Source organism: Heteronotia binoei, chromosome 5, assembly GCF_032191835.1.
Source record: "Heteronotia binoei isolate CCM8104 ecotype False Entrance Well chromosome 5, APGP_CSIRO_Hbin_v1, whole genome shotgun sequence".
Classification (NCBI taxonomy): domain Eukaryota; kingdom Metazoa; phylum Chordata; class Lepidosauria; order Squamata; family Gekkonidae; genus Heteronotia; species Heteronotia binoei.
Window position 1 is genome coordinate 108,757,995 of NC_083227.1, and position 17,353 is coordinate 108,775,347.

The 17,353-nt window shown below is 42.8% G+C and overlaps 1 protein-coding gene across 2 annotated transcripts in view; it reads left to right on the forward strand.

Annotated features, from left to right (window-relative positions):
* RASSF1 (Ras association domain family member 1) overlaps window positions 1-17,353 on the forward strand; it is a 42,029-nt gene that overhangs the window by 17,825 nt on the left and 6,851 nt on the right. Inside the window, exon 1 of one of the 2 annotated variants that reach the window (XM_060240032.1) lies at window positions 4,656-5,227. The exons of the other annotated variant lie outside the window; for it this stretch is intronic. Coding sequence (XP_060096015.1) covers window positions 5,072-5,227 — 156 coding nt within the window. The 5' untranslated portion in view covers window positions 4,656-5,071. Of the gene's footprint in view, window positions 1-4,655; window positions 5,228-17,353 lie in introns of those variants that run through there. 2 annotated transcript variants of the gene reach the window in all.

Sequence of the window (17,353 nt, forward strand, 5' to 3'; positions counted from 1 at the left end):
GAAGGTGGGGGCAGGTTACAGGTTTGTACTGGCCCAAATACATAATGCTTGGGTTGTAAATTCAATCCCTGGCATGGGAAAGATTCCTGTTTGAGACTTTGGATATCTGCTGTCAACGAAAGTAGACCATACTGTTAACCATTCAGTTGTGTCCAACTCTTGGTGGTTCTATGGGACAGCTTTCTCCATGTTTTCCAATCTTGTACTGTTTCCTTGAGTTGTTTCATGCTTAAGCTGGTGACTTTAATAGTGTCTAGCCACCGTGTTCTCTTGGGTGGCTTCGTTTCCTTTTGCTGCTAATCCATCCAAGCATAACTGCTTTTTCTAGTGAGTTCTTCCGCATGACATTGCTAGAATAAGTCAGTCGCAGTTTTGGGATTTTTCCTTCCAGTGGCACGTCTGGTTTTATGCATTCCAATACTTGCTTGTTTGTCACCTTTACTGTTCAAGGGATGCACACAGAGCCAAACATACAAAACCTGTGTACACATACTTCATAAGATATTCGCAAGCTCTCTTCTGTGAGCTCTGTTGTTTCATTGTGAAATCTCTATATTACAATTATTCTGTCTTCTTGTAGTACAGGAATAGGCATGTTATGGATGATGGTCTTATTGCTGCGTTCTTGAGGAAATCCTCCTACCGGGGTACTCTGTCCTACCCTCAACTTACAAAGCAATTGATTTGCATTTTCCATACAATTTAAGATTTAGCAGAAGAGAAATGATCATAATCTTAATTGTGGTCATGGCAGATCCAATTCCATCCTGTTATGTCGGTGCTGCTCTCTGCAGCTGGGACTGCATATTAATGCCTCCCAGAGGAGAGGAGTGCAGAAAAGGGCAGGGGCTTAAATATAGGAGTACCATCAGCCCAGCTGGGATTGTTCATTACTAATTAACACTTTGCCTCGTGCTGGACTAAATACTTCTGTCATTGAAATACACTGCTTAGCAACAACACTTATATTCCTAAGGCAACCAGAAATGCACAGATAAACACATTTGAGGGAGGGTAGGAGGCATTCTTTAGTGTCACCCCCAGATGCAGGCTATTGTAAAAATCATATCTTCTGTGTTCTTCCATCTATTTCAATTGCTGCTATGTCTTGTCGTTTAATTTAAACCACCTAATTCCATTGAAAGCCATCTTGCCCTGTTTCCATTTACTGTTGATGTTTCCATGAGCTTAAAGAATCCTGTTTTAGGACACATGAAAGATGGTGAAGTGGTCACAGTGCAATTCTAGAAATATGGCAATGTGGATTTAATTCTCTGTTCCACAACAAATCTTTACCGTTAGGTCTAATTATGCAATAGAATAAGGCTGCAGATAATCTTCTTGCAGAAAATTTACATGAGCGCTAACAAAAAATGGTGGCTCTTATCAGGTCCTAAATGGCATTGTCTTCTGTTACTAACTTCAAGATTTTGGTACCTCACCTTGCTGCACCAGACCTGTGTGACCTTTGAAAAGTTGCTTATTTTTACAGTGCTTTCATTTCCACTCTATACACTAGAAATAATGGACTAGTCCATGTACTAGAAAGGATGGAGGGGAAGCATAGCAGTTTGTTAGAATGCTACATAGTGTTTCTATGTTGAATCAATCGGTACCTTTAAACAGAAAATCACCAGATACTTTATCCTTTTTATGGAACAGATTAATTGCTCTCTAGCTGCTTTCAATGAATTCTTATGGAGGAAGAAAGGGATTCCATGATGTCCTGGCTCCTTTCCCTGCACCATTGTGCCGATGATCAGTGAGAGGTAGAACTAGTTGACTGTCTGTGCTGCTGATCAATGGGAGCCAGGGCTTTTTTTTGAGCAGGAATGCACAGGAACGCTTGGTGCCAGGGGGTGTGGCCTAATATGCAAATTAGATCCTGCTGAGCTTTTTCTACAAAAAGGCCTATGTGAAACAATGGTGATGTCAGGGGTGTGGCCTAATAGGCAAATGAGTTCCTGCTGGACTTTTTCTATAAAGAAAGCCCTGATGGGAGCTAAAACTAGTTGGCTGACTGAAGATATGTGGCAGGTTGACAACCTTCCAAACAGCCATAGCTTCCTTTTCACTGTAGCCACTTGACCATTTGGAGTCTGTTTTATGCAGTTAGAGGGAGGAGCTAAATCTATAAATTACTGCATTTTATAAATTAACTTGTGTGTGTAAAATCCTGTCAAGTTTCAGATGACATATGGCAACCTCAGCAAGGAGCTTTCAAAGCAGGTCAGAAGTAGAGGTAGTTTGCCATTGCCATCATCTACAGAGTCTTCCTTGGTGATGCCCCTTCTGAATATGGACCCTGCTTCGTTTCTGAGATCTGATGAGATGGGCTATATCCCTTCCTTCCCTCCCCAGACTATTACTTGCCCTGTACTATTTCTATGGCTTCCCTAGCCAAAGCGCTGAATAGCAGAGAGTGAGAAAGGAAGGGAAATAACAGTTCTGAACAGAACCTGGCTTACAGTGTAACACTATACAGTTTAGAAACAGAAGCCACATTTGGAAGGTTAAATTTTGCACATCTAGCCATTGTCCTGATGTTTATGGAGGCTGGATGCAAGGTTAGACTGACCATTAATCTTATCTGATAGTCACTGTCTGAGTCAATTGTGCCTAAATGAATGACGGAAAGGTCCCCTGTGCAAGCACCAGTTGTTTCTGACTCTGGGGTGACGTTGCTTTCACAATGTTTTCATGGCAGACTTTTTTTTTATGGGGTGGTTTGTCATTGCCTTCCCCAGTCTTTTACACTTTCCCCCCAGCAAACTGGGCACTCATTTTACCGACTTCAGAAGGATGGAAGGCCGAGTCAACCTTGGGCCGGCTACCTGAATCCAATTTCTGCCGGAATTGAACTCAGGTCGTGAGCAGAAAGTTCAGACCACAGTACTGCAGTACTGCTGCTTTACCACTCTGTGCCATGGGGCCACTTGAATGAAGACAGGGGAAGAAAAAAGGGTCTTTATTGCTTCTTTTTAATTATATGGAGGGAAGAATGGGGCAGTATGACACTCACCCTTTTCTTGCATTCCTAGATCTTGGAAAAAAGGAGCAAAAATCTGATATATCAGAAAATGTGGTTGATTGGCTAAAAAGAATTCCAGTTGGTTGGCAGTCTGCTAGTGCACTTTCCCTATTGAAAGTGTCTTCTGGGCACTAAGTGGGCTGTAGCTCATGAAAACGTATGCTGAAATAAAATCTTATTAGTCTTCAAGATGCCACAAGACTTCTGTTAATTTCTGCTAACAGACTGACACAGCTTTCTCTCTGGAACAGTTCCTACTTACAAGTAGTTTAATTTCTGAAACAGTGAGCAGCAAGATAGCTTTGAGCATTGCTGCGATTTGCTCATTACTGATGAGCAGGCCTCAGATTCAGTGGGAGCTCACAGGAGCGCAGCTCTTGAACCTTTCTGAGAGTTCCACCTCCTTGTCCATTGAATAGTATGTGCAGCTTCATAACAGTCCCTGGATGAGCTCCACCACCTATTTTTCTACAAAATGACCCCTGCTGATGAGAGTTATTTAGTCAAATGTCCCTTATCACAGGAGTCCTTGTTCCCCATTATTTGACAGACCAAGGTTATAGAATTCATTGCCCCAGGATGAGATCATAGCCACTAGGTCAGGACAAACAGATGTCTCATTGGTGTAACAATTATAACTACATGGTATGTCCATGTATGGAATTAGTGTGGCTCTCCCAGATTTATTTTATTTAAAACAAAGGTGTACTCAGAGGCAGATGGAAATACAGCCTGTGTGTTAAGAAGCAGTATGTTACCAAAAATCAGAGAAAAGCAGGACTGGATAAATTGTCACAAGTAGTTCTATATAAGCAGGCCAAAATATCTTGTGTGGTTAGTACATTGTTTTTAAAAAGAACTGCCACCATTTTAAGTAATTTATCAAGTAGAGATTTAGTAACCCGGGAAGTCTAAAGGCAAAAAAGAATAATAGTGGAAATTAACAGCAGTTCTGTGTCATTTAAAGAGTAATGTTTTTATTCACTAGCATAAGTTTTCTTGGACATTCCTAAAATGAGTTACACCGTTGTAAGTAAACTGAAATCAATGGGATTAGCAGGGCATAAAACTGCTAAACTTGACTGCTCCATCAGGAAAAGTAAAGTGGAAAGGCTAGCACGGAGAAGTATTTTACAGTGCCACTGCCACCCTAAGCAGTTTTATACCTCGCTAGTCCCGTTGATTTCAATTTACTTACAAGGGTGTAACTCAGTTTATGATGGCACTGTAGGTAAACAAGGCTTAAATGTGTTTCAACAGCATCAACTTCCAACTAAGACATAAGAATGCGGCTAAACAGGCCGAAGCTAAAGGTAAAATACTCCCTGCTTAATTGCCTTAGGGGTTTAATGCTAACGGCGTCCTTTGGAAGTTTTACTGATAAATTGGGGCGGAGGTGGGCCTGTAGTCCTGGGAGGATTTGAAAGCCACGCAGAAGCGAAAGCAAGCAAGCAACATAGCGTCACTCCACCCCAGCATAACTTGTTTGGGGATGAAATCACTGCAGCCATTCCCTCCAACAGAGAAACGGGTGGCTTGCACAGGGCGGGAGATCTTTGCCGGGCCCCGCATCCAATGGCCCCTCCCTTCGCCCAATCAGGCAGGCGCGTGCGGGAAGTGTATACGTTTCAATCCCAACGGCTGCCAAGGGGGGTGACGAGCGTCTCTCCGCCCCAGCTGTTGCCATTCGAGCAGCGCCAGCCGGGGAGGGCGCACGGTGATTGGGTGTCTCTCGACTGGTGCTGGGCTCTGGCTGCCAGGAGAACTAACGCAATAGGAAACGGGCAAATAGGGTTGCCCGTGAGCCTTTATTTAGGGAGTTATCCGTTTTAAAAAGCGAGCTGAGTCTCAGGTTTCGGCGGAGCGAGAAGAAAGAGAAAGTAGTGGTTGGGCAGGAACCGGCGTGGCGCAATCTTTCCGCTGTCGCTTGAGCTCGGAGCTGCTTCCCTGGCAAAAGACACGCGAGTCTGCAGCTGGAGGTCTTGAGCTACTCCACGCCTAAGGTGTGAGAAAGAAGCCTCCCATTCGAGCTTGCTGGATATGAGCGAGTGTGACGCGGCTGCCAACCCATCTTTCGAGATGACCTGGAGCAGCACCACCAGTAGCGGCTACTGCAGCCAGGAAGACTCGGACTCGGAGCTGGAGCAGTACTTCACAGCCCGAACCTCCTTCATCCGCAAGCCCCACAAGGAAAAGGTGAGGAACTCGCCTCTGTTACCCCCACCCCCGAAGTTCAGTTTCCACCCGAGTTCACCCTTAGGTGGCCACTGGAGGAGGCGAATGCCGTTGCTCCACTCCCCCCCCCCCCAGCACCTTCCTGTGAACTGGACTGAATCCCACGCGGTTGTTCGAGCTCTTTCCTATCGAACGACGCTGGGAGGGAGGCGCCGGATTTTCCACCAGCCTGTCCCTTCCTCTTTTCAGTTTCTCTCTTCCTCGTGATTAAAACTCCAGCAATATGTTAGGTTGGCTCACGGGGGATTCTAGATTTTAAAAACTTGCCCATTAATAGAGTGATTCTCTGGAGAGCAGGGCGGGGAGAAACTGAGTGGCAGTGTAGTGGAATGGGAGGGGGTGCTTTCCCTATTTTTCCATCTTAAGGTTGGCTCCAAAATGGAACAGTTCTTTCTGCCTGTCCACGATTTTGGATGCCAGTAATGCTGTGTAAAGGACCTTGTTTTTGGAGGAGGAGGTGGGGAATGAGTTGAAACCTGTACATTCCTGGTAGATTGTTACTTCCCTGCTGCAGGGACAGTAGTTTTTCAGTATATAAAATTAGCTGTTAATACTCATAGAAAGTTGTGCTGATTTCCACCAGCTCACTCATCAAGGCTTGGGAATGCCCTGAAAGACGATGCTGGTATTCAGTACTAGTGAGTTCAGTCACTTAAAAAGCTCTGCTGACAGTGAATATGGCAAAACTGGATTATAGTGGTGGCTCAGAATTAGAGCCATAATTTCATTTATTATAGCCCACTTTTCTCACAAATCCTCAAGGTGGATTGTACACCTTGAGTAATACAGATCAATAAATAAGTGTACTGCAGAGCAATAAAATAGCACATGGCATCTAATAATGCAGTAGGACTAGGATTATAAAACTAGAAACAATACAAAAAAGCATCACAGGTGATATGACAGACATGATATCCTCATTCATTTTAGTATATAGGAATGTATGTACAGTGAAAGGTGTCAGCAGAGATTTGTTAAATAGTAGTGGATGTTTTTAAGCACATGAGGTATGCACAAAATGGATAGGACAAAACAGGGATGTACAGGTCAGTACAGCATTTGCTGGTGCTATGCTCCATGTTTTTTCAGCTACATGGATTTATTATCTGTTCTTCCTTTATACTGAATGTATATGACAGACTTGGCAGGGGGCAGCAGTTTGATTTTGTTAGTTAATTCATATTAGGAAAAACTGCTCTGTTCCCTATTGAGTTGGTGGTCACCCCCACCCCAATAATAACTATGGAAAAGATGGAATACACAGTACTTGGAAGGGCAGGCTAACAATAATGGCAAGTGTAGGATTATGGCTTGAAGGGGTCTACATGTACAATGCCATATGCCAGTACTGTAGTTTAACAAGCTTCATTCAAGAAAATGAATGAATGGTCACTTGGGGACATGATGGGATTATAGCATGGTGCCAGAATGTGATGAGACTGCTCATGTTGTCATTATCCTCATTCATTTTTAGCTGGGCTGAGTTGCAGTGAATGTGTGAATAGAAAGATCAAATAAGCTAGTTGGTAGTGAAATGTTTCTTCCTATGATTTTAAGTGTACTAAATTAGTTTGGGAATGAAGATACTCCAGGATATCTACCAAATTACTTCCCAAAATTATTCCTCTAGCTAGGTCTTGAACTTTCCTGTTCTGACTGCATGAATCAAGGCAATCTCAGGAACTGGAACCTGTTTAAATTATTTGGCAGAAAAGTTTATTGTCTCACACTCTTTGGAATAGTTTTCTTGCTTTGTCAGTTACTCAGATTTTGAGGTTTATTTAGTCACTTCACCTTTTGGTACCTCAGATGTCTGCCGTTTAAATAGGATATGTGAGGGATATGTGAGGGTAGACTGTGACAGTTATTAGTGCTTGTTATGGTTACTTGAAATATCAAGATTTCAATTTATATGCACCATGGGCTGCTTTTACTCCAAGTGTTTCCCAGGTTTCACACAGTATTGTCCTCACCCACAGCTGAACCTGCCTTTTGGGAGGGGAGGGGAGGGGAGGGGTAATTGGAGATGTCTGCAAATAGACAGAATTTATTTTTTAAACCATTTATTTATATGCAATTCTGCATTACCCATGCTCCTCAAAGCAAAAACATATTAAAACAGGATAGCTAGAAAATCTCGAGTGTCATGTGAGAATGTGGTGTGTGGGGGCTTCAGGGGACATCAGGTGTGAAAGGAAGCCCTTCTACAAATAGAAGAAGAAGAAGATGATATTGGATTTATATCCCGCCCTCCACTCCAAAGAGTCTCAGAGCGGCTCACAATCTCCTTTACCTTCCTTCCCCACAACAGACACCCTGTGAGGTGGGTGGGGCTGGAGAGGGCTCTCACAGCAGCTGCCCTTTCAAGGACAACCTCTGCCAGAGCTATGGCTGACCCAAGGCCATGCTAGCAGGTGCAAGTGGAGGAGTGGGGAATCAAACCCGGTTCTCCCAGATAAGAGCCCGCACACTTAACCACTACACCATACTGGCTTAGAAAGAAAACAGATTGTCTCAGGCAGTCTGGAATTTCTGTTGCAAGGTTGCTTTCATGCAGAACTGCATCAGTAACCAGACGACTGCAGAAAATCACCCTGATGCAGAAGTAGCCATGGTTTCCTTTTCTCTCCTGAAAATAACAGTAACCGTTTGGATTCTGTTCTTAAGGAAAGGGGCATTATGGGCTCAGGAATGTCTGAAAGACATACACCTACACCATCTGGAGTGGAAAACTTGTTTCTCATCCCAACTAGTAGCAGCTGCTCATTCATATGTTCTTGAGCCTGTCCATGATGGTACTGCACTGATAATATTTTATTTTTATATATTCAGTTTATAGCCTGCCCTTCCCATAGAACAGTCTTAGGACAGGTTACATCATAGAAACTAACAGTCAACAATTTAAACCAAATTAAAATATGTAAAATCTAAATTTTCAGTACTAAACATTGAGAGCTAAAAATGACAAATTCAAACTCACAGGCATGGGCTATTGTCCAGGTCCAGCAGGTCCTACAGCACTAAGATGGAATAGAAGGAGGGTGGGTGGGGGGCCAATAATGAAGGTTCAAAACCTTTTTTTAATGTAAGGGCAAGGGATAACTTTATTGTTCACAATACATTTGGAGAGTCTTATTCAGCTCTGGTATAATAGGATATGTCTGACTAAACAAAAAAGTGGGTATTAAACTGCTTTCAGAAAGGATACACAGTATGAAGGCAAAGGCTGACATATTACCTTACAGGCAGCTGAGAGGGATGTTGCAGTAAGGGAAGTTTCTTCAAAGGTCTCCCTCCCTTCATGTTGCAGGTTGCTCTTTGTTTGCAAAGACAGAAAATAGTCTGATGGTTATTATGAAAGTAGGAACAGCTGAGCCTGCCTGAGGGTTTAAAGGGTGTGGGCACCCATGTGCAAGATGCATTTAACCAGTCTGGGCTTGTCTGTGGGATGACAACTGTTTGGAGCCTTCCCTAGAGGGAGTACAAGAGCCCAAATACAATGCTTTGATCTGGAGATGAGATGTCATTTAATTCTGCCTCTTTGATTTTGATTTATATGCCTCCTGGTGTGTGTGAGTGTGATAAACACCTAAATGTTCTTTCCCCCATGAGGCCCATCTGAACCCCATGTGCATGACCAGTGAATGAAAATGGATGTAGAGTCAGCAGGCTCTTTGGGAGATAGATGAAGGGGGAGAGATATTAGTTGTCTGTGACTAAGCATGATGAAGCAGGGTTGTAATACAGCTCATCTGCTTCAAATGGCAAAGAAAAGAAGGGGAGAAAGTTGGCAGAGGATCAGAGGAACATCTGTTAATTTTCAGATCTAGGAGCATTCACACCTGGGAAGCAGAGTCTACACTTGTGAACCTAGTAAAATAGCATTGGTTATGCATTCAAGCATAGTGTTTTGGAAGAGGTCAGCTAAATTGTCCTTAGTTTGCTGCAAAATTCCACTGTAGTGTTAAATTCAGTCCCAGAAAGGATATGTGTCACTTGTCTGAAATCTGGAATTCTTGCAATGAATGTCACATGCACGGCTTTACAAGAGAGGAGAAATGCATAACTAGAAAAAAGCAGAAAGGCTAGGGTTTCATGAATGCTCATGTCCCTGTTCTTTACTCAAATATGTGGCCAGTACAGAATTAAATTTTTGCTAAGATCCAGAAACCTTAGACCAGGGGTCCTCAAACTTTTTAAATAGGGGGCCAGTTCACTGTCCCTCAGACTGTTGGAGGGCCGGACTGCCGTTACTGTACAAGGCTGTGGGCCGTCAGTTCTCCGTCTTCTGCATCTCTCTCCCTTCCCCACACCACACACCCCGGCCTGGGAACTCACCTCACCTCGGTATCACCTCACACTCTGTCTCCGTCGCCTCAGCCCAGTGCCGGAAGTGTGCGTTGCTAATGTGAGTTTAGGTCAAACGTCACTTCCGGTCTGATTTTGCCATAACCCGGCGGGCCGCATAAACGTCCTCAGCGGGCCGCATCTGGCCCGCGGGCCGTAGTTTGAGGACCCCTGCCTTAGACTATTCAGCTTTGTAAACAGATCCCCAGCCCCCTGTAATTTAGTAAAGGAATACGCTGAAACATTTGCAGTCAGTGATAATATATTGTGTTTGTACCTACACTTCTGGGGTACAGGGGGTGTGTGTTTGTGGGTAGAGGCTGTGGAATAGCAAATGACATGTTGATTGTAGCTTGCTTTTGACTCAGTATTCATTAAATGTTTAGTTCTGTGTCTGTCTTCCACCTTGCATCTGTTCTAGTGTCATGGAAATGCAGGGCTTGGCCTTATTGCAGCTGGCATGCACACCTGCATAATTTTGGGCACAGTTCCAGTGGTAGTTTCTGGGCAAGAAAAAAGATCTTATAGAGCAGAGGGTTAAAGATTCATATTGGAACATAAAAGGAGTAACAAGGCAAAGAAATGACTAAGAGTTTTAGTACAGAAATACTGTATGTTAACAGATGTAATGAGAGATGTTTCTTGATGGAGAATGGTCAATAGTTAGTTTATAACATAACTGTATTGGAAAGCGGTGATGGCCAAAGAAAGGTACAGAATTTCTATAATATTTGAAACAACTGTAATACTCAGGGCTTTTTTTGAGCAGGAATGCACAGGAACGCAGTTCCGGATGACTTGGCATCGAGGTGCAACCTAATATGCAAATGAGTTTCTTCCTGCTGGGCCTTTTTTTCTACACAAAATACCCTAATAATACTAACGTAAGTAGTATGAACTGAGGTGAGGGTGGGGTACCTAACTGATAATGTTCAGAATATATGAGGGGTTGTGTGAGTGGATGGGTTTGGAGTAAGTGATGCACATTTAGCAGTAATGCTAGCATTTGGATGACCTAATATATTTCTGCATATGAAGAAGAATTGCAGATTTATACCCCCTACTCTGAATCAGAGACTCAGAGCTGCTTACAATCTCCTATATCATCTCCCCCCCCCCCCGCCCACAACAGGCACCCTGTGAGGTGGATGCGGCTGAGAGGGCTCTCACAGCAGCTGCCCTTTCAAGGAAAACCTCTGCCAGAGCTATGGCTAACCCAAGGCCATCCCAGCAGGTGCAAGTGGAGGAGTGGGGAATCAAACCCAGTTCTCCCAAATAAGAGTCCATGCACTTAACCACTACAGCAAACTGGCTCTCTGAAAATGAATATGAAAAATTCTGTTGGCCTTTTAGATTGTGAAGTGAAGCCTAGAAAACTGATTTAAAATCTTTTTAAAATTTTTGCTCTTCAACTTACCTTTTCACACAAAGTCAAACTTGTGATCAGCACTTATCTTGCATAGTACATCTGTTTATTTCTATCTTGCATTTGGCTGAGACTCTGCTGGTGGGGGGAGATTTGCAGTAGGGATGGGAATGTTGTCAGTTAACCTGTTGAATAGCAGCTGTTTTAACTAGGGCTTAAGCTTAGTTTTTAAATGGGGGCGGTGTGCAAATCCAAAGCTGTTAAAACAGTTAGTTTGGCCAGAGTTTTAAGGTAGGTTGTAGAGCCAATTGTAGACTTGCTTCCAGTTCAACTGAAACTTTTATTTAACTTTTGAAAAGTAATAATATGATTTAAAACTTGAACTGGGTCACATTCCTGATCTGCCTTTCACCTCAGGTTATGTTTAATAATTTGTTCTCTTTGGACCTCATTGAAACCCTTGAAGCAGCACTTGAGTAATTAATTTGACAGAAACGTACTGGTGAGTTAACACTTTACAACTGACTATGGAATTGAATTCAAGAAACTGAGCTATTAAAACAAATGGAAAATATTTCCCGTCCAAGCCCAATTAAGAAATCTTGTAGTCCTCCTAATGCCAAATCTTGTAGCCCTCCTAATGGAAGTTCAGAATTTTCTAGCATCTTTGTAAGCCTGCAGACCACCTCACCTGATACTGGTGGTAGTGGCAAGGAGAGAACTTTTCTCTACAACACACACATGCATAAAGTGTGCTGCAGCAGCATCCCAGGTCCCCTGGGAAAAAAGTTTCCCAAAATTCCTATAGTACTGTTGGTGGGGCACCTCTTCCTTTCTTGCCACCAACAAACTTGGTAAGAAGTAGTAGTTCTTCTCGTGTTTTACAGGTCAGAATTTTACAGATTACAGGTCAGACCACAATTCTCAGCCATATTGGCTTGCCTAGGATTGCAAGTAAATGTTACAAATTACCATATTCATATTCCAAACCAGGAGATTACAAATGTCAGCGACTGCAAGATTTCTACATACTTGTTTAGAAATTGATCCAGATAATCCAATGAACTATGGAAAGTGGTATGTGAGGTAGCCACAACTGCTATATTTAGCCTGCTATGCAAACACCCTTCTTTATCACTGGGGCTTCCTTTTGTTTAATGTAGTAGCCAGAGAGCATGCAGCCCCACTAAGATGTATGTGGCTATAATTTGCTGTGTTTGCAAAGCTCAGAATTTATGCATTACGGTGAGAGTAAGACACACTAAGCTTGCCTATCAACCTTGGTGCCTTGACAAGTCATGTTTTTGGTCAGCATGACCGGTGCTGTTGGTTTCTTTTGTTAGAAGTGGAAGACTTTGTGCTGTCTCCTGTCTCAGATGTGAGAGATGGCACCAAAGAGTTTAGACAGATATAGAGGTCAAGACACACAAAGCATCCATTCCTTCCTGCTATCTGATCCTTTCGTTTGAAGTAGAATGCTACTTGCAAGGCAATTTCCTCTGTTTCCCCTCTCTTACACTGCTCTATCACATGCACACAAGAGAAGGTGCATGGTCTCTCCATCTTGTACTATGGAACTTGGACCTGCACCCACCATCCAACACCATCTAGTTAGCTTGAATAGGTAATCTACATCTATCTCTTACCTGTACTCTCCATGTATTTCCTTTAATAACAGTTGCTTATTAGTTTTAGAACTGATTACTGACTCCATGTAACTTTATAAGTCTGCTACTACACCTAGCCCCAGCTTTGCTATGTTAAAGCCTTGAACAATCTGCTACCTTTTTGTGGTTCCCCGGCAGTACCAAGTCCAGAGAATCCAACATCATTGTTGGCAGTAAACTACTATTTATTCCAGTATGGATAATGCTCCTTTATCTCTGCCTGGTTATTACTTTATCAGCACTGAGAGCCAGTTTGGTGCAGTGGTTAAGTGTGCCAACTCTTATCTGAAAGAAGCAGGTATGATTCTCCACTCCACTTGCAGCTGCTGGAATGGCCTTGGGTCAGCCATAGCTCTCATAGGAGTTGTCCTTGAAAGGACAGCTGATGTAAGAACTTTCTCAGCCCCACTACCTCACAGGGTGTCTGTTTTGTGTTTGGGGGGGAAGGTAAAGGAGATTGTGACTGCTCTGAGAATCTGAGATTCAGAGTATAGGGCGTGATATAAATCCAGTATCTTCATCATCAAAAGGGCTGAACACTGGGATTTACATACTTTTGTTTGTACATGGCCCTTATTAGTAGCATTCGTTCATATTTACTGAAACTTGAAAAGACAGCTTGTAAGCAGTCTTAAGTCAACAAATGACTCGGCCAGTACAAGCCTTTTTAAAAACTTCAGGTACCTCATTCTTTCTTGATACCTGAATGTGCATGTGACAGACAGGCCCTTAGCCTGAGTAGCTGAGAAACAGGCTTGCAGCGATTGGCTGGAACATTGCCTAAGCAACAGAAAAGTATCCTTTGGAGGTTTGCTCAGCAGAAAATCACTTCAAGATTTTTAGTCTGAGCCAGGGGGTCTTCGAGAGATGTCTTCAGTATGCCAGTCTGAAGTGAAGACTGGACTTAGGCCAGGCAGTTGTAAAATCAACTGGACGAGGGGCTGAGAGCAGCCAGAGTGGCTGGGCTCCTTGTGGGAGACAGAGCTGAGTGGACTCTGTCTGAAAGAGGGAGTTTTCAAGCAGTTTGAAACTCTCTGAGGGAGATTTTGCCAGTGCATCAGGCAATCTCCAAGTACAAACAAGATCACACAAATACACACTGAGGGAAGAACTGGATTCTGGTGGTCAGCAGGGTTGCCCAAGACTCTGACCAGAGGACTAGCTGTGGGGCTGAGATGCATCGGAATTGGGGGGTGCGAGTCCTGGAAGATGGCTAGTGTGAAAGGATCTGTGAGGGAGAATACTGACACCAGTCAGGAGTTCTGTGTGTGTGTGTGTGGAAGAGTGATTGAAGTTTGTTATTTATATGATTTGGCACTGCCTAAGTTAGGGTAAAATATCTGAAGAAACAGCATTCTGAGTGCCCAGAAGGCACAGACAGCCTGTGTGAAGTAGAGTCTAGTGGGACTCTGAAACCTGCCTGGTTTATTGTTTATTTTAAAGATATTCTGCCATAGTAGTGTTATATTTTACCTCAGCCTGATTAGTCTCTACTCTCTGTAATTGTTTTATTCTGCCAACTGATTTGCCTCCTGCATATTGAACAGTCATAATCAATATTATTTCATCCCTCTCGCCTTTTGTTGCCTAATAAATATTTTGTGGTTTTTGCCTTTAAAACCATCTGGTGCCAATTATTAAGAGTTCTGACAAGATTTCTGGGAGTGTTACTGAGGGAAGGTGACCGGGGAGAAAGTTAAAGTGGTCACCCTCCTGAGTAAAACCTCTGACGGGGTTCCTCACACTGTACTTGGCCTGTATTTATAGTACTCAGTTTTCATTATCTTGCAGGTGTTAGTCTTATCTGTTGATTTTTCATACCTTGCTGATATGAGGTGAGCTTGTGATGGAGTTGGAAAAGTCTGTCTGTCTTATCAAGTGTGCATGTGGGGGGGGGAGATGACAGTAATTGCAGATTTGAGAATACAGCCATAGTTGGGTGTTAAATTTAGATTTACCATCAATTAACTGTTACTGTTCTGATATTTGTGTGAGAAAAATATCAGAGGAGCTTATTGAAATTAGGACAAAGTAGCTGGACTGTTTCTAAAGTCAGTATGTATTAAATAAGAAGCTGCCTTATACTGAATCAGACCACTGCAAGGCCAATATTGTCTACCCAGGCTGGCAGGAGCTCCAGGGTCTCAAGTGGAGGTCTTTCACATCACCACCTTCCTGGTCCTTTTGGAGATGCCAGGGATTGAACCAGGAATCTTCTGCATGTCAAGCAGATGCTCCACCACTGAGCCATGGCTCTTCCCCAGGTATTGAACGAGGCTGTGAAGAGCCCCATTTATTCTTGTTTCTGTATGTAAAATGAAGCAGATGCTCCACCACTGAGCCATTGCTCTTCCCCAGGTATTGAAAGAGGCTGTGAAGAGCCCCATTTATTCTTGTTTCTGTATGTAAAATGTGGTATTCTAAAGCTGCTATAAGGTGCTTAACAGTTGTTGAAACAGAGGCCATGGGTATCTTGACAGACATCAGAATTCTCTGATAGTGCACACTTCTTTAGATACTCACAAAAGTTCATAACCTGCCACAAATTTTGTTAATTTTTAAGGTGTTACTGGACTCTTGCCCTTTTCCTCTGCTACAGACAGACTAACGTGGCTAACTGTCTTCATCAGGGTCCTCTGAGTTTGTTATATAATGGGACTGAGTTCAGCTTTCCATTGTCCTGTAAACAGGATGTTAGTGTCCTTAACTTCATTTGCCAAGCTGGAAGGAGAGTTCTTCCTATGCTAGGCAGAGCCATCTTCTTTATGCTTGTCCCACCCTTGCAGTTTTCCTCTTGTTTTTTTTTTTCCACAGGATACAGCCACTTCCCATTTTCTCCCCTGGATCAGGTCTTTGTGCATGGGAAATCCTCCCCACCCTGTTACACTGAACTTCCCAGAATCCAACTACAGTCCAGGTTTCACTGGATTTGTCAGAATCTGTCTATAAAGTCTTGTATGGCAGATCTATTAATAGGCAAATTACTTTCTTGCAGAATTGCCTGCACAGAGACTGTTATCTGTGTCTGGTTAACTGATGGGCAACAAGCAGTGGGAATTGTTGACCACAGCAGCTCCCAATATTTCCCTACATGTTTCATAAGAGGTATCTAGAACAGTCCTTGTTGCTGTTAAAGGTAGTTTAGTAATGGAATTATGCAGTGTTCTTGGACAAATGACTTGGTGCCTGCTTATCTAGCTATATAATGGGAATAATAGCAGAATAGCTGTGGGCACAGGCTGAGTGTTATAAAACATTTGTAAACACATAGCTTAAAATAGGAAGATGTTTATCTGCCCATGGAAGAAGGATTCATGTGCAAGAAAAGTCAACTTTGGATCCAATCTCATGGTTTGGATCCAGATTTATGTACTATATAAGCCAGTATTAGCCAATTTAGTGAAAGTGGTTAGAGTGCTATACTAATATTTTGAAGACTTAGGTTTGAAACCTCACACTGCTGTGAAACCTTGCTGGGTGACCTAGGGCCAGTAGCACACTGTCAGCCTAATCTACCTCACAGAGTTGGGTAGAAACAATGTAAGGCGTGTTAGGCCCCCATTGGGGAGAGGTGGGGTTACAAATGAAAAAAATAAATCACTTTCCATTTAAGTATTTGTTTTCTTACATGAGCATTAATCATGTGCCCCAAGCAAATATGAGTGTTACAAGTAGAATATTGCCTCTCTAGACTTCTGGAGTCTTGTTGGAGAATGTTCTGGAAGCATGCTGCTTCGTTTTCAAAGATGGTAATGCTACCAGCACTGAGCTGTATTGCTAGAGTTGGCACTTGGTGAAGTGGGAGATATGTCAGCTGCACTGAACTCCTTAGGCACTGAAATTATTCCACTTTGGGGGAGTTGTCCACAATCTGCTGTGGCATAATGATTGGCAGTGCCTTTCTAACACAGGACAGCTGTATGGCTCCCATGACTTCTGCTAAATAAATGTTGATTTGCTAGATCTGCATCCCATCATACCTCCCAGAAACTCAGAACACTTTTGTCTCACAGCAATCCAGCATAAAGAAAGCAGTTTCCCCAAGGCTACCTAATTAATGTTCATAACTTGCCAGGGATTTGAATCTAGGATTATTGCATACAAACCCAGTACTTAAATCACTGGACTATATTAATCCTAATTGGACAGAAATTCTCATCTAGTCAAATTTGCATGATATGCAGCTCCAATGTATGTATATTGTACAGTGTGTTGCTATCTGAACGGTTGTGGGGAAATGTGAGCTGCTGCTTCTGTTTACTCATGCGGTGGGAAAGGAAGTGGTTCCCAGTAATCCCTGGAGACTTCTTATTGGTTTGTGGTGATCTCATCTGGATTTCCCCACAACCTCCCTTCCCCCACCAATGAGTGATGTCAACAGGAAGGCAGGCTGATGCAACAGGGAGCAACTAACTTCTGAAAAATCAGCGGAAGAGAAACCAGTTGATATGCGTGTGGGAGACTGTTCATAATTCTCTAAGTGTTTTTCCATGTTCATACAGGAGCTGCAGGGTACCCATTCTTGTGACAATTTATGCTACACATTCTTGGCTTTAAGCTGATAGTATAAACTCAATTGTTAAATCGTTGTATTAATGGTTTAAAATGTGTTGATTTGCTTACTGTTAGTCTTCTGCAAGCCTCTATCATTTAAGAATGTTAAGGTGAAATGTTTTCTCTGCTTGTTTTTTTTTTTTTTTAAATGGA